Below are 18,937 nucleotides of genomic sequence, written 5' to 3'. Positions count from 1 at the left end.
GTAGGCAAAATCGCAAGTCTTAATAAGCTAACCAATTTGGGAGATCAGCACCAAGGTGGCCAATAACAGTGGTCATGTCAGCTTAAGTCAAATTCATAACAATAGTAAGCATTTAAATTGCTTCTTATAATTTTTAAAGCACTATTATCTAATTATAGCAACCTTATCTAATTATAACAACCACTATTATCCAATATCCAATGATTATTGGATATTAACCATTTGAACAAGAGGTGACAAGGGCTCAAAAATGTAAGTGACTTACCCAACACAGAATACAATATCTAAAATTGCAGAAGGAGCTGATATGCCACATTAGTGTTTAGACATACAGTTATTTCAGGGAGCCACTGGCCCAAGATTGTAGGAATAAAGAAGAATTAAGCCATTTTAATATTTAGTAAACAAATTTATAGACAGGTTAATGCTGAAACCAGATTAAGACCAGGAACTAGAAATTATGAGAGCATCTAAAAAGAAAGACAAATGGGAATGAAGAGAAACTATAGAAATCAGGTACCCAACAGGAGAATCAGGGTCAGAAACCAAGGCAAGGGATACAGGCAGCAACACAGCCATAAAAAGAGCTGGGAAAGAATATTATTTTGAACCAGTGACTATAAAACCCAGGAGACCCATTTCTCATCTATGGCAAGAACTGTTTTGAAAGTATGCTAGAGTTGGGACCATGAGTTTTAAGGTGTAGTGAGTTAATTAAATGGCAGAATTCTATTTTAACTGTTAGTTGAGAAAAGCAAGTCGTCTTCAATAAAAGTTCTAACTACTGTTGACTGAGCATTTTTTGCAGCCTTTATAAAAATCCTTCTAATGATTCTATAAATTGAGTATAAATTTCCAAATGTATAAATTCCTGAGATTCAGAGAGATTACATAGCCTGCTCAAGGTCAGCAAAGTTTGAAAAGACGGAAAAAGAATTTAGAAGTAAGGTCTAAACTGAATAATTTCCCACTTCACCCAAGATTAGGGAAACCTCAATTGATATTTTACGAATGCTGACTCCCAAGACTGAGCTTTTCACCACTGCCCTGTGTTATTTCCTAAATCTGTTCTAAAAAGTGTAAATCTTAACATAACATACTAGTTCTCACCTGAAGTTTAAAATAAGATTTTCACTTACAAGATTAAGATATAAGATACTAGAATTCATTTTTAACACTTGAGATCATATTCCATTTCTCCATGTGGAAATATTTTCTATTCATTGTCTCTCAGTACACTGGTGTTAATGACCCTGTATAATACTCTGAAACATGAATCAAGCGAGAATCCTCTTTGAGAGACATAAAAGTTGAAGAATGGTTTTAGTTAACAGTGAAAGCTTAATCGTGGATTTGGAAAATTAACTACCCACATCATTAATTATTAATTCCAAAACTCAATGAAGTACAAGGAATTCTCATTATCCTAGTATTTTATCCAAGTCCCCAAATTCATGATTCTGTATAGAGAAGTAAAACTTGCCATACAATAAAATATTCACAAATGAACTGACTACTTATAAAATTAATCCTCCCTCAAATACTCTCTCCCCATTCCTATCTCCATCATCAATACAAGGTGCTTGAAAGATTTTTACATTAATTGACGATTTTAAAAGGCTTTGGGGAATGAAATCTTGGTATATTCATGTGAAAATGATCCTCTTAACATAATTATATACAATTAAAGTGAAGGATGTCATATCTTAAGAGCTATCATTCTATTTTGTTTAAAATATTATACCTTTCCAAAAGTTATTACAACCTAAATGTTGTAAAATATAAGGTAAACAAATTATTTTCATGTTGTCTCAGTTTTTAGCCACTTAACATCTTTTCTCACTCTTCCTTATAAAATTTTGGTCTACATATTTACTGGATTCACATTTAGAGGCCTTTTTCTTACACATACTATCTTTAGATATATGTGAATTTCCTTACTTATAAATGTTGGACTATGGCCATGTATTCTAACCACTCACAATAAATTTCCTTACAAACGGCGGTTCAGGGACAGGGAACATGCTATCTCTGAAGGTCTTTCTCCACTTTTTCTATGTGGAAAATTCTTTTGAACATTTAAAGACAGTTAAAATACCACATCTTATGAGAAGCCTTTCTACTAACCTGCGTTGACCTCTCTACTAAAATCCATATAACACTAGATTAATATTCATTGTTTCAACCATTTATTCCAAACATGCTTATAGCCCCTACTATGAATCTGGTGCTGCGCTAAGGCCCTCCAGTGCAATGGTGAATAAGAGAAGGGTTCCCTGCATTCATCAAATAAAAAATTATTGTGATATAGACTTAAACAAGTATGTAATAGAGAGAAATATTATTTAGAAAAAGAGAATGACTGCTGTACACTGAAATTCTGAGAAAAGGGCATCTATGATCTACCTAAAGTGACTTTTTTTTTTTTTAAATGAGAAGACCTTCTGGGAATAATCTAAGTAGGACAGTTGAAGACAAAAAAGTTAGTTGCTCTCTTTAAGAAAATAACAGATGAGTGCGTAAGCAGTGCAGCCAATAGCACATATGCCGTCAACTTTTACTTATAATTTCCATGAGGTTTTATCTGAAAGACAATGAAATGATATTAAACTTATTCTACAATTTTTTGACCTAGTAAATATAAACATGATTATTTGGTTTCACATGAATAGTTAGCTTTCATTTGTTATCATTCTGTCAATTTACATGTCTTAGAAGTAACATTTTATACTTTTTAAAATTTCTGCTTTCAGATTAACTTATATGTCTTATTGGTTGGTTTCGAATTATTTTTTTAAATAAGGTAACAGTGCTACACATGAGAAGTGGAAATACTAATCTGTAAGATACTGCACAATAACATTTATAAATTTAAAATACCATCATTATATATATAATTATAATGTCATTTTAATATGAAATTTTTATTGAAATATTTGGTGATATTTTTATTTTGGAACAGGAGGAAGGATCGATGCTTAATATCTATGAATTTAACAAGCCCTGTAATACCTCTGAACCTTGAAATTGAAACAATGAGTTACATTTGTGCCAAATGAATATCAAGTTTACAAAGTATACACACAACTATTTTGAAAAGTGCATTCTTCCTACTGGCACAAAATGATCATAGATATATAAAATATGTACAGCAGAAAAATATAAAATAAGTTCCCTGAAGAAATTTATATTTTAATGTCTATGAGTCTGCAATTTTTTTGTTTTTGTCCTTAAGATCTTTTTTGAGTTGAGTATCTGTCATTTATAATCTAAGTGAGTACTGATTAATAGGAAATACACATAAGCATCTGCCCTCTTGAAACTTAAGTAATTTCTCCCAGCATTGGAGATTATCCACAGATTTAATAATGGAATAGAGAATCAGAAAAACTTGAACCAAACATTGTCTTTACTGGTGCAACACAGACCAACCTTTATAAATTGATTCTTCAACTCAACCAAGTTTCTGAAGATGATTGGTTAGAGAGCAGTGTGTTCAATACACTTGGCAATGCATTCAGTTTGCTTTTTAGCTTCCGCTTTGCTCTCAGTTCACTCTGTATAGTGCACTGAAGTAGCTACAGATTACTCTCCAGGGCCTCCTGGTCATCAAAGAACATTTAAAGCTTTGTCAGCCTTGTTAAGAAGATAAAAACTATAACAGATGTTGTAATATTCTGTCATAATAATCCCAATCTCATCATGGTGGTGGGTGAAATAAATCATTTCCAGTTTCTCTCAGGGAGCTTTAAGTAGCTTCTAATAATTTCTTTTCCCATCCAGGTCAACTACAGGTATGGGAGAAAATCTGATCAATAATTGGGATAATAGTACAGTAGATTTAACAAGTTATTTTTTTCTTTCTAAGGTGAGTAGATAATATTTCTTTGTGGCACATTAATCTTATAACCATAAAACTTACTCAAGTAATCAGTTTTAAATTTAAATGGTAGCCATTTACCATGTAAAAATTTTAAACTGCCAGGTAATTAATGATGTGAAATATATAGAAACTACATTAAATTTAAATCATAAAATAGGTGTCAGCCACCTGCTTCCCATTATATCTTTGACAATATCAATTTTCTGAAAGTAAACTTTCACTCATTTTAAAAATGCTTTCTAATTTGTCTTAGTCCAATTAAAGGATAAAGCATATATGTACAGTTCAATATAATGCAATAATTTTGTTTTATTTGTTTAAACAAAAGAGCATTTTCTCTTGAAATGCATTAATTTCAAAATAGAAAATAGAAAAAAAGAGAGATTACTTCTTTAGCTTTACTATATTATCCAATTCTGAGTGGATGGTCAAGTATGGGATTATTTTCGTAGTTATTTATAATGCAATAGAAATAATACACTTAGTAGAAAAAATTATATAGACATATAATTCTGTGAATCTCCTTGGTCTAATATAGACTTTTGGCATTTACACATTTAATTTAGATGATTATTCAGTCAGTCAGCTTGTGATAGGATGGGACAAGAAAGTAAGAATATCCTGAAACATGATATATTTACTAAGGGGGAAAAATGTTTAAATTTTCACCTGGAATGTGACCGGTTTCAGTTCAGAAGATACTGGAGTTTATAGATTGATGTAAACATAATAGAATAGGTTTTAAATGACAAAAATGTTTAAAAATAGAAAATTATTGTAATTTCACCAATATTTAATTCTTACTGTGTGGCGTGTCAAATTTCTGAAATTACATAGCGCACAGAAATGTTAAAATAGCAACTGAGAATGTCAGAGTAAGAGATTATGTAACTTAACAAAATATTTATTTTAAATTCTTCATTTTAAAGAAGAGATAAAAAATGGGGGGGGTGGGGGACAAATATAGCCTTATGGTAAAATAATAACTGGCATGGAATAACTGAACACATAGAAAATACAAAGAAAAATAATTGATATAAAAACATAGCACCCTTTAAAAATCTTTTCTTATAATTTAGTTTTGTTAAAAAGAAAATCAGAATCTCGTTGTAATTGACCATGTTATATCCTAAGTGTCTTAAGCTAAATATAACATTTTTAAATCAAAGAAATATATAATATGTTGACTTAAATAACAATAATAATAACAAAATAATGCAGTTGATCTTATTTGGAACAGATTCTCTAGATTGGAAGAGATTTTAAAGATCACTGGGTCCTGTTACCTCTATGGCCTAAATCCAGCTACATCATTCATACAAAAAATAGTCATATAAAAATTTCAATGACAAGAAGCCTGCTACATTCATTGACTGTTATAAAATCCATTCTTATACCATAACCTATCTTTGTATATATCTTCCTTGTACATCTTCACTATGCCTTTTGGGTCCACACAGAATCATGAACATGACGTTATTTCTGATCTCAAGTTACAGAGAAAATACTAAGCTTACTTAATTCTGTAAAAGTCATTAAATAACTATTTTCTTTAAAAAGTAAATATGTAAGTTCTTTTACCAATACTTGATTTTGGTGCACTGTATTATGATATCTCTGAAAGCATGTGACATTTTAAATGGATATGTTGGTTGGAGAGAACACCTTTTTTTTTCCCAGCTTATACTATTTCTCTAAATTGATATATACTTTTTATTCCTTGACAACATATGTAACTTTAAGAGGATTGATATGAACTTAATTAAAGTTATATTCCAGGGACTTCCCTAGCAGTCCAGTGGTTAAGACTTCGCCTCCCAATGCAGGGGGTATGGGTTCCATCCCTGGTGGGGGAGCTAAGATCTCACATGCCTTGTAACCAAAAAACCAGAACATAAACAACAGAAGCAATACTGTTACAAATTCAATAAAGACTTTAAAAAAAAAAGCTATATTCTGAAGAAACATAAAAAAGAGAAAATAACAACAGAAAGGTGTTAACAAGTAGCTAATAAAATGAAAGACACTAAGTAGGACAGAAGCATTAAAAAAAGTTTCCTTTTCTTCCCGGTTCATTTGAGGAGAAATATATGCATAAATGAAGAGGCACTGATTGACTGTGATAATCAACAGTAAAGAACTTTGTTACTTAAATTCTTTTATTTATTCTGTTGATTTGCAAGTGCTAATCATCTTTTGCATTATTGGTTTATAACAGCATCCATATTTTTTAGGTTGTAAAAATCTATAAAAAGAACTGAATATGAAAAACAAGAATGACTGTCTAGTGTGTCAAGTTGTACATTTAGTAATTAAAGTAACTGAAAAGAAGGTATAATTTATTCTTTTTTAAAAGGGTCATCTTGGACAAATTACTTAATCTACATGTGCCTTGGTTTCCTCAGGTGTAACCTGGGGATAATAATAACACACAACATTGTTGGGAGGATTAAATGACTTAATATTTGTAAAGCTTAGAATAGTGCATGACACTCAGTATGAACTATGTAAGTGCTATTGAATACAGCAATATATTATTTTAAACAACGTATTTATAAATTCAACAAAAAATATTCCAGTGCCTGCAATGTATAAAATTTTGTGCTAAGCACAGGAGATTAAAAACCAAACAAAAAATAACTGGTGAGAGCACAGAATACAGGCAATTATATTTTTGTCTAATAAGTACCATAATGGAGGTGTTCAAATATTATAGGAGTGCATGGGAGTGAATAAGTCTAAAAGAATCTTGATTTTTTCCAGCAATTGTACAGATCCTTTAATTCAGAGATTTGAGAATATTCATAAATGTTTATTGTAGATTCCTCTAAAAAGCAAAGCGAAGTAGGCTCTTTCATCACGTTTTATAAGATGCTTTCCTAGACTTTTCACTCCTTAGAATGTCTCTTTGAAGTTTGTGCTGCCAGTGTTTGTTTTACAGAGAACTATGGTTTAGAAATACAAACAGTCTTGCCTTGTCCCAGACATGTGAGTCAGGTTTCCAAACTCTTAGTTCACAGATCTTTCTTATAAATCTGTATGATAAAATTACTGTTTGAATTCTATGTGGCATCTTCAAACATCAATTATTCAAATATTTACTATGTTAATACTGAAAGATTAACAGTGGCTATGCATTAATCAAACCTAACTTTATTTTCAATTTGATAGAATAGAAGGTTCTACTTTCTAAATTAAAGATAATTTATTTTACCTCAAAAATAAATAAAATCAAACAATTCTCCAGTATTTTTGAGTACCTACTAGTTATTATTATCCTAAGTATTAGAGAAGATTAAAAAAAAGATTTTGGTGTGAAAGAGACTCAAGTCTAGTAGAAGAAAAAACTCTCCTTTAAAAATTAAGCAATCACATATCATGAATCGGTAATCTTAAGGAAATATCTAAAATCATAAATTCCATAGAGCATCACGTTTTTTTTTTATAGACCTCCTCTCCCATCTTCATGACCAACTTCTTCCTCCGAGAGATATCAAGTTATTTTTTATTGTTTTTCTTGTTTGTGCCCAGAATTATTCTACCCGTTTTACATTTATATATTGAATACTTATAGAATACTTAAAACAGCCTTACGAAGCAAATGTTGTTGTCCTTATTTTATCAACGAGGATATTTGATTTCAACAAAATTAATAACTTGCCCTACATCATCTTGCTGTTAAGTAGAGATATGTTAGATTTCAAAGCTTTTGATTTTTTTGTACTAGTCTAGCTCCCCTGAGGGGAAAACCAGGAAATTGATATTGGGTAATATAGTCTGTTTATGGTATTATTAAATCATTTTATGTTATTATCTACGTTACAGAATAAATTTAATTGAAATATTTCATTTATCTGAAAAGATAATTTTTCCATGGGTTGAAGTTAGCAGGGGCAGTTGAAAGTTGGCGTCACTCTTTTAATCTGTGCATAAGAGCTACGTTCACTACAATGGTGATGCACCTGCAGTCTTTTCTAGCGATCTGATAAACTGTATTTATATTACACTATAAGGAGTACAATGGTACTGTGCTGCAATGATGAACTGAAACTCTTCAGTCATCAGGCTGTCCCAAATCATCTGAAAAATAGCAGTTGTGTGTCCACTGTACAAAGAAGGATTTTCAGATCAGATGCGTATGTTACAATAGGATTTTTTGATTGTCCCGCACAAGGGACCAGATATTATGATTCACTAAGGAGCAGAAGAAAAAATAACAACACTCAATCAAGGGAAGCAGGTTCTCTGGGGATTTTTATTTATTTGGTATTAAAATCTACTGGTTCTTGAGTAACACATGAAGTATGAAGACAATCAACTTTCTTGAGTCTTTTTTTTTTTAATTTAATAAACCAGTGACTGATGCAACATTTTCCAATAAGGTGAATAGGTACTATGAAACACAGAAGGATCCTCTTATAACAGCCTCACAGTGAATGTACTCCTGCCACCAGGATGAAAGGTAGAGGGGAGAGGTTCTTAGTTGGTAGAAGAGTTTTAAGGAAACTGTGCTTGGCTCTAGGGCCTAGTAATGGGCACAAAAGTGGTCTCTGCAGAGGTCTCTTTCTGGGCCACTCTCCTGCAGTTCTCTTATTGAGAGGGGATGGGTATCCCTCGCCTCTATCTCCTGGGTTTTCTTGTCCCTCCAATTAGTTTACAAAAAACTTTGTGGTCTCCCTGACCAGCTCTGAGAGTTCAAGATACTACTGCTTTCACGGTTGGCCAACCCATCTTCACTCTCCAGATTTTCTGGGCGGATGTCAGAGTCTAGTTTGTGTTCTGCTTCAGTTTTCTCAGGCATAAATCAGCATCTGTCTTTTGTGTTTCCAATTGCAGAAAACACATTTGAAACTCTGAATGAGTCTCTTGAAGACCCTTCACTAGACTTGGGGTAAGAAAGTTACTCCTCTCAACTCCAACTTCTCCTAAAGCTGTGGAGGAGACTCAAATTTAGGCCACAGCTCTCTACACAGAAATCTCTCCATTTATCTCCTCTGACAGCCCTCTCTACTGTTGAATTGATCAAAATCACAAAACAGGTATCGTTTCTTTTGAAAACCTGCATGGGAAGAGGGCTGTTTCATATTCATAATAGTGTCCTGATATTTACCATGTTTATGCCCCAGTTTCTTTTTTAAATGAAAATTATGTTTATCAGAAGGCACAACTTATTAAAAAAACATCCCACCAACTGGAAAAGAGATCTGAAATGCACATAGCAATTCAAGTTTGGAAATCTGAATATACAAAGAACTTCTCCAAGTAAATATGAAAGACAAATCCCCCAGTAAAGAAATGGACAAGAGATACGGATAGGCAATTTCTGGAACAGGAAACACAAATGTCTGATAAGCACTTGCAAAGATGCTCAAGATCACTAGAGAGAAGTCAATGTAATTCAAAACCGCAATGAGATGCTGGTTTACACCCATAAGGTTGGCGAAAGTGTCAAACTTTACGAGGCTAAGTGTGGACAAAGGTGTGGACGATGAGGACCCCTGGAGAATGGTTTAGTACTGTCTGCTGAAGTGAGAAAGGTACGTGCCTTATAACTCTGCCATTCTTTTCCAGCTGCAGGGGCCCATGAATGTTCATAGCAGAACTGTCTGTAAAGTAAACACTGCAAGCCATGTACACATCCATTCACAGGAAATTGGATAAACACATTTTGATACATTTATATAATGGAATATTATACAGCAACAAAAATAACTAAACTAGAGCTATAAGTTAAACATTTACCAGCACACTGTTGGGTGGTAGTTGTGCCTCCTGGATCCCTATGGCTTCTGTGGGGGAAAAAGGAGCTAATTGTCCATGACTAGACCCAGGACAAGAACCAGGACCTCTGTGGGGATGACCTAGGGAGGTAGATATAAGCTGAAAATGAAGAGGAGTTTCCCAACAGGCAAGGCTGGACAAGGACAGAAGAAGCTGCCCTCCAAAGGCAGGTCACTGGAGGTATGTGAGCAGGGGTTGGGCAACTGTTTCACGGGCAGTGTACCAATCACTGAAAATCAGTAAGTAGTGTAAGGGTGAGGTGGGATTAAGCTGGTTAAGACACTTCTTCCACACCCAGAGGCCCTGTGGTTCTGTGATTCAGTGAGTTTGCAAGGCAAGGTCAAAGAGGACAGGACTGAACTGCTAACCAAACTCTGACACATCCATGTGATGAAACACTGCTCACTAATAAACGGGTATGGACCATGGCACATGCAACAACATGGATAAATCTCAAAAACATGCTGAGTGAAAGATGCCTGGCACAAGAGGACACAAACTATGTGATTCCATTTATGTCATGCCTCAGTTTCTCACTTTTTTTTTTAAATGGGAGAGTTTTAAGACACCAAGTCGTTGATGGTAAGTAAAGGATACAGATCAAATATAGGAGGAAATTTATTGTTAAGAAGCATAAGAATTTACGTAAGGTCCTACATGAAATTTACCTACATTTCTATGCATTTTCAGTGAGACTCAATGCTAACAATTCAAGAAGGAATTTTGCGCAAAACATATTTTCGTATGTTTCACACTTACATAATTCCATTGATAATACCCAATATAAATTAAAAGAGTATCAGAACTCCCCCTTGGCTAAACTATTACTAATTCAAAATAACATGCTAGGATTATCACGATAATATATTATCTTATCATAATTACAGTGAGTAGTTTCTTCTTTATCCTTGGTAAGGGCTTGGTATTATAAGTTTTAGCTTAATAACTATAATTTGCCTAGGTTCTGAAAAATATATTGACTGAGTTCACTTTTCACATTTCATCATCTCCAATGGCAGCACCCTAGTCCAAGCTACTGTCAGCAATCACCTAAATGATCTCACTGTAGACACTCAACCTGTCCCCCATTTAGAGGTGTGCTGGTAAATAGTTAACAACCAGTACTCTGGGAGAGGGAAAAGCCCTGATTTATAGCATTTGCCAATTACTGTGGTGTAAATATGCTCACCATGGCTGAGTGAAAGCTTCCAACATGAGATCACTGAACCTGGAGTTGGAAAGAAATGGTAACAATTTGGTTCTCCCAAGCCAGCTCCATCATACCAATGCCCCCACCACACCCAATTTGCTCTTCATAAGGAACAAGGAAAAAGTTTTCTAAAGAGAAATCTGATTGTGTTACCTGGGCCCTGCTTAAAAACATGTTTTTGGCTCCCTTTTACTCCCACCAGCTTTCATTTCTCCGTGCTCCCAGCCATCACAGGATATTTCAACAAGCCCTTCTCTCTGCTGCTAAGTTCCTCCTTTGCATTTTCACTTAATTAACTAATATCCTCCATATCTTAGCTCAAGTGTCACTTCCTCAGGAAAGTTTTCCCTGATTCTCTTGGCCATGTTAAAGCCCCTTACTATAAGCCCTTATAACATGATATACATATACCTCTATATTATAGCCATTGTCACTTCCACAATCTTGCATTGTTGCAATTAATCAATCAATGTGTGTCTTGACTTGACTACACTCTAAGTTTCATGAGAGGCAGCACCTGCTTTTCAACTCAAACTGCCCAGCCCTGAGCACAGTGCCAAGAACAAAGCAAATACTCAAGAACTATCTATTGTTTATAGATTAAATTAATGAATACATGTCTATTTAAAAGGATAAATGAATATGTTCTCCTGAAATTTGTAAAGGAGAGTTGGAAACTAGCTGATAATAGAATCATTTGATGTGTCCAGTACAACTAGAGTTTGTGTAACAACTTTATAGCTGACATTAGAGAGTACTTAAACTTTTCCAATTTTAATATACATACATTATTCATTTATTACAAAACTAAATAAAAAGAGCTGATAGAACTTTAAACATATTCTTAAGCATTCTCTAAGAATAAAATAGGTTAGTTTTAGCCATTCTTAAAAAATAAGACATTCTAAACTAAACGATAGCATCCGTCACCTTTCAGAAGCAGCTCCATGAACCTTCCTCAGGTCAACCACATGAATCACTACATGGAGGCCTTGAAACTTGGACTGAATGACAAAATGTTTAGGTGATGCTTCATTTCCATAAAATGAAACAATAGATCACATTATCAGGAAGTTTAGATCTCTCTATATAAAATAAAAACACAGAAATGGACAAAGAAGTAACAGAATAGGGCTTCCCTTGTGGCGCAGTGGTTGAGAGTCCGCCTGCCGATGCAGGGGACACGGGTTCGTGCCCCGGTCCGGGAAGATCCCACATGCCGCGGAGCGGCTGGGCCCGTGAGCCATGGCCGCTGGACCTGCGCATCCAGAGCCTGTGCTCCACAACGGGAGAGGCCACGGCAGTGAGAGGTCCGCGTACCGCAAAAAAAAAAAAAAAAAAAAAAAAAGAAGTAACAATAATTTCTCTTTCCCTTTCACTTCTATATTTCCGAATTTATAATCGTCCATAAAATCCCTTCATTTCAGGTATTGAGCCACGGTATGTACAAACAGATTTCAAAAACATATTTCTACAAAAAGCACAAAATAAAATCCATAACCAAGCGTGGAAGCAGTATTCTTTCATTCTCTTCAAATTTTGAATTGTATGTACATTTTATGAGGTGCTCATTTGCTCACATCTGTGATTTGAGAAATGTTTAGGTTTGAGTAACATGCTAAGTGTGACTGGATATATGGACATACATTTTTAAAATCAGGATTTTTTTTAATTTATAAAGCTTCATACTCAAAGCTTTGATCACAACATTCTATGCTTATGGTCAAATATTTGGAAATTGTATAATTTTATTGGATCACAGGGATTTTTTTCTATTTTTCCAGCAAATTTATCCTTTCCATGGTATTCTGAGCTACCTCTTAGATTAGACTGAAAAGTAAAGTAAAATCCACACCTTTGTTTTCTAAATTAAGGGGAACTTTAGATATGAAAATGAGAGACAAGCTCTGACTCTCCCACTGTAATGCTCAGAATGTAGCTTTCCTTCTAAAAGATTTAGGTATTTCCTCCGTATCACTTGCTATGCTGAAAAATTTATACTTCATCCCTAATAGGAATTCATAATTGCTATTTTTTTCTTATTACAATAAATATATCTAAAGTTGATAAATACATGAGAATATTTAAAAATAAACTGTCGAATATAGAATATTTATTAATCACCAGAATATGACTAAGATAGTATAAGTGTTTCAGTCATAAAATGTTTCTTACACTCTAAAATGATATATCAATACAATGGTATATTTAAGACCAATATTCTGGGTTTACTTTCATAAATTTATACTGATATATCAATAAACCTGACTTAACTTTAAACAATCATACGCTTGGCGAAAATCTACTCCTTACATTGGAGAAAAAGCCTCTGTTGCTTTTATACTGTGATTTACCTTTTTAAGTGCATGTTTTACCTCTTCACCTAATTACAACAGCATCAAAATACATTATCTTACATATTCTTTTGTATGTACAATCTTATGTATTCTAAAGCCCATATACTAAGATTATTGCAGTTCCTCCCAGCAAGAGATTTGATGAGTTCTAAACTACATGGACTCTGTGAGTCCTATGATTCAAAGACTCAATTGTTTATGAATTCATCATGTGAAGTGTGTAAAATTTGAGATAAAAATTTACTTAAAGAAATAATTCTATCCTGAATTTAAAGGGAATATGAAGTATCCAAAGACAATGTTTCAACATATAGCATTCTAATATCTTAGTATTATATTGGTGGGTTATTAATTTTCCTAATGAGAAATCCAAAATACACAAAACGAATACTACATAGGGCTTTAGTAACTCCAACTATAAAAATGTGACATGTTTATTTACCTAATATATATGTTGTAAAAAATTACAAAAATTTTATATTCTTGCCTTTATATTTTGTTTTAGGCATTGCACTGTAAGATAGATAAAGTAACTCCCACATTAAAAAGAAACAAACTATGGTTAAGAAAGCATCAAAAACTAGCCCAAGGCCTGAATTCCTAACCATCAAGTAATACTGCCTCTCAATAGCACAGCTGGATCAAATAATATGAAATAAAATTAAATAGGTGAGAAGTCATTTAAAACAAGAAATGAAGATACACAGGATTGTATTTTAATGTAGTATTTCAAAGCCCATAGTTTCAACATAATAAAGAATTCTGACCTTTAAAACTAATGGTGCTAATATTACTACCTATATTGAGTATCCACTGTTTTGACTTCCAAGCATCATATCTGCCTTCTTTTTCCAACATCACCCATATTTCGAGTGTGGACTCACCTTTTCCGTCTCATCTCCACCCTCGGCTCCAGAGTTTGTCAAGTAACCTGGTTCTACCCAATCAATCATCAAATATTCCTAGATACAGTGATTGCTTCAGCATAGTCATGTCAAACAAGCTAAGCTGGTCAAAGCCAATGACACTCAAATATGGGGCTCTTTTTGTTTTGATTAAAGGGAACGAGAAACCATTTCTTTCCACTGGATTTGCTGAAAAGATAAAAACCCATCTCAGTACCTGCTGAAGGCAGTAATGTCACTAGAGGAACCTCTCTGAAAATGGAAACTACAGACCAGAAAGCAGAGCAAAGAGATGCAGATGGAGAAAATGACCCTCCTTGACATTGTCTGAGTACCAGACTCAACCATACTTGAGGAAATTTCTACCTCTATACTTTCAATTACATGAGCCAATAACAACCATCACCCTTGATTTTTCTGAAATCAATTTACATCAGGGCTTCTCTCATTGGCAAACAAGAGTTTTGAATTAATCACTACATCTGAATTGTGTTCTTGCCATATAGTCATATAGTCGTAGTCATTTAATTCTCAAAACAGCAGTGTGAGGTATGGAGGGCATATGTAATCTCCATTTGATAGATGACCACTATTTGAATGGCTTTATTAAGATCTCATTGAATATACATGTTAGAAAAAGTTTTAAAATATAAGAAGTGTATGCCTTCCTGGTCAGCTCAAATGGTAAGAAAAATATAACAGAGACATTAATCAAGTAATCAATAACTAATTGAATGTGAGATGTGAGGAAAAAACATATCAAGATTTTAAGAAAAGAAAAATAATGGTTGCTTTACATAAATATGGAAATCAGAAGGAATGAAAAGCTTGAGGGGGCTAGAAGGGTCATTAATTTGGTTTAAACATACTCAGTAAACGATTCTGGTAGGACACCTAGTTAGACAATCCCGGTCAAGAACTTTATATATTAGACTTGCATTAAGAAGAGCCTTCAGGAGAAGAATATATATCTGTAAATCATCAGTAATGTTGGTAGTTGAAGCTATGGAAGGGGCAACATAACTAACACTTTTATGGATTTTTAGATTTCCGGTCCTTTAACAATATCACTTCATATAACACTAACAATGACCCTGTAAAGATGGTGATATCACCCCATTTTTTCTGACAGATGTAGAAAAAAAAAAGACAAAGAGTTTAAGTAAAATGTCTCCAATTTCCACCTAATATGTAGAAAAGTTAAGATTTTAACCAAGATCACTCTGACTCAGAAAAACAATAACAAAACCTATAGAAATGAACGAATGATCCTATTGAGGGAGAGTGTTTAAATGAGAAAGATTCAGAGAATACAGAGGAGTATCAGAGTGAATGTACGGTAACAGGAAGAAGAAGAACAGCCAGTTAACAAATGCTGTCTACTTCAATCTATACCTCAGAATAAAGAAGAATGAATATTTATGAAGTATCTAAGACTGGAAAAAAGACATTTTATGTAAACAAATAATACTATTTGCCAGTTTTGAATACAGTCACTGAAAGATAATTAAGAGAATTTAAGATCCAATTTACAAATATAAACATACATACATTGCAAAAAATGCATTTGAGTTTTCTAATACAATTCAATTGGCACATATGAGAAGTAATTTTCTTCCTAGTAGACAAAAAAGGCTTTTGGAACCAAAAAATTAGACTATACTAAGAGTAGTTGAATTGTTTTCACTTTTAGCTTGTATTAAAACTGAATTACAATCATTACTTTCTGAATTGGTTAGTATTTCTTTCCTCTATGATGAGAATATTAATGCTATCTTCATGCCATCAAATATACACATTGCTCTATTTGACTTTGACATTACCGAATGTAACATTAAGGGATATTCTAATTGATTTTCACAAAGAGTATCAGACACTATCATGCTCCAGGAAACTCAGTCTTAGCAGCTTATCCAGTAGAAAGACATCAAGAAACAAGTATGATACAGTTAATCTAATGGGGGAAAATAGTAGCTACTACAAGGTAACTCCTACTGAAGCCAGCAGTCCTTGGCAACACCATACATCTCCTAGTCTCCTACCCAAGACCTTAAAGCAAGCATGACACTATTTTGACTGGAAAATCATCAGTAGGTTTTCCCTTTTAATTTACTTAATACATAACTAGAAATAATCCTAGCTTATTGGATATTTTAAGTCCATGTACCTTACACTGGCTATTATGAATTTAATTATTTGGCCATTATAAGAAAAAAATCTATTATTTATTCAAGATAAGATCAAATTTAAATTTAAATGAAGCTTGATCTGTTTAAATGGAAAAAATATGGAAACATTAAATAGTATAAAGTTAAAAATGACTTTCATTCCTTATAAAGTACAAACCAACTTAAGGCTAAGAAATTTATATTTAAAAGTGATCATATTTTAGACCATTAAAGACTACAACTATAAAATAAGGAATCCAAGAACAGTGCATCCATAATCACAGTGTTAAGGAAATGAAGTGCTTCAGTCTTCTTACTCACATCACTGAGATGAGGTAACAAAATGAAACGTGAAAGGCATATAGCTCAAACACACTACATCAGAAGACAAGTTATTCATTGAGGCATTATTAGGATAAGTTGATTTTTTAAAACGTGCAAAATTTATTTCTGTTCTCTCAATATACTAATATTAATACATTCATTATAAAGCACAATTTTTGAGTGATCAAATTCTGATCAGTTATCTAACTAGTAAGTTTTAAAAAACTCTGAAAAATCAAATGAACAACTTACTGTTTCGAAGGCTCAGGAAATTTTAGTTCTTCTCTTTTCTTCATCTCTATTGTTGGGTCCATAGGAGTGAGAACTACAGCAGCACATGAGACCACAGAGTGGTATGAATCCTCCCGGCAAACTGTTTTATTAGAAATAATAATTTGTAAATGTCACAATTATTTCTTGACTGTTCTCTCTTTTTCTCTTCTTTATTTTCAGTCAAATGAAAGATAATTCAACTAAAACATTAATTGCCATTAAATTGTCTTTAATTATCATTTTCTATTCTGTCTCTCCACTCACTAGCTGAATGACCTTGGGCACCTTTTGCTTTCATTTTTTTAAGCCACACAGCAGAAAAGGTGTTGCCCACACTTTATAATCCTTCATTTAAAAAAAGCTTTTTATTGAAGAATAAGAAGTGCACTAATTACACACAATCTCCACAAATCACTACACAAATAAGAGATGTTCATCATGACCAGTGACACACACATTGCTTCTTTCAAAGTCTGTCAAGGATTTGTCACTAGGTATCTGTACTCAGTTTTAGCAAAGACATCAAAGTGTATAGCTACATTGCTTCCTTCTCTCCCAGTGTTAAAGCCACGTGACATTTTTAAAAATGGATAATCTAATGAAGGAATTTGCCAAAAGAAAAGAAAGTGAAGCAAAGAAATAAAAGCTGATAGTACTGGGAGTGCTACTTGACTTGATTATAAACGGACGACAAATTATCATCACTGATCTAGGTACTCATTTCAAGAAATAAAAGCTGATAGTACTGGGAGTGCTACTTGACTTGATTATAAACGGACGACAAATTATCACTGATCTAGGTACTCATTTCAAGAACCACGACTGCGACAACTATCTGGAAAGAGGCAATACTCAAGACGACAGCACACATTAGCAAAGGACAGTACAAAAAATACAATAGGACCATGCAAGTCACCGAGAAGTGTGGGCCCATGATCTCAAAGAGAAGGAGGTGTCAGAAATGATCCCAGCGTTCTTCCGTTTTCCCCTAAAAGTATCTGCTGAATTATTAATCTGCTTAGCATGAGAGCCTCAGGCAAAAAGGATGACCACTAAAAGCAGAGCTGAATTTAAAACAATCTTGCGTCACTCAAGAGGCAAAGATTACTGCGCAGTATGTGTCAAAGAGGTGGAGCAGTGGGTTCCTCATCATCTCTCCAATGCCATCAAACACATTTTTTTAAAATTTAATTTTCTCGACTTATTCTTGGCATGTGCTTTGAGTTTAAGACAAACACATCCTTCATAGCTGGGAGAAGAAAACTCTATTATATTTTAAATTTCCACTGTTGCCTTAAACACTGCTAATGATGAAACAGACTAAGAATTACTGATTCATTTCTCAGGGACAGCGTTCACTTATTCAATAAATATTGAGTGAACTAACTGGTATGTTCCAAGAAATATGCTTAATGGTAGGATTCTCCTGTGGACAAGAAAGAAATGTCCTCCCTTGCCCCAAGTTTTAATGAAGTTTTAATTTCTTCTAGAGATATTACTCAAATATTAGGGCAAAAAACTTCTGACCAGATGAAAACATTTACCTAGATCTCTATGAGGGAAAATAGAGCTAAGTCATTTTTTTTTTAAAGGAAAAGAGAGAATGAACAGGGAAAATGCTCTAAGTAAACAATATTTTTTTTTCAAAAATAGGGATCATTTGTTTACTTAAGGTAATATGAGTATTAATACTTAATTTTTATGATGCAGAGGTTGAAACAATTGACATTGAATCCAAAGGTACTGCAGTTAAAAAAAAATCAATGACTAAGTCAATCAGAAAGTAAGTCCCTTTAATTTTTACATGATGAAAGTGACAATTAATGGACCTGTCTAAAGGTGGATGGTTGGGAGCTCCATGTAAATGACTGAGTTTTTATATTAAGCTGAAATTAAATCACACTCAAATTTTAATATCTTTAAATTGTATTTATCACAAAATATAAGAATTAGTGTAATAAATGTAAGTTAGGCAAATAAGTAACAGAGAATTTATAACTTCAAAAGAAATGAAAGGTATAATAAAAGGGAAGTAC

General features: G+C 33.4%; 1 protein-coding gene across 2 annotated transcripts in view; it reads right to left on the bottom strand.

Annotated features, from left to right (window-relative positions):
• The window catches only part of CCSER1 (coiled-coil serine rich protein 1), a 1,266,496-nt gene that overhangs the window by 934,576 nt on the left and 312,983 nt on the right, over positions 1-18,937 (bottom strand). For both annotated transcript variants that reach the window (XM_065877864.1, XM_065877863.1), the window contains one exon: positions 16,881-17,001. In XM_065877864.1, coding sequence (XP_065733936.1) covers positions 16,881-17,001 — 121 coding nt within the window. The remainder of the gene's footprint in view (positions 1-16,880; positions 17,002-18,937) is intronic.

The sequence above is a fragment of the Phocoena phocoena genome, chromosome 5, assembly GCF_963924675.1.
Source record: "Phocoena phocoena chromosome 5, mPhoPho1.1, whole genome shotgun sequence".
NCBI lineage: Eukaryota > Metazoa > Chordata > Mammalia > Artiodactyla > Phocoenidae > Phocoena > Phocoena phocoena.
The sequence above is the reverse complement of the archived record's forward strand: the minus strand, read 5'-3'. Positions and strand labels throughout refer to the sequence as shown.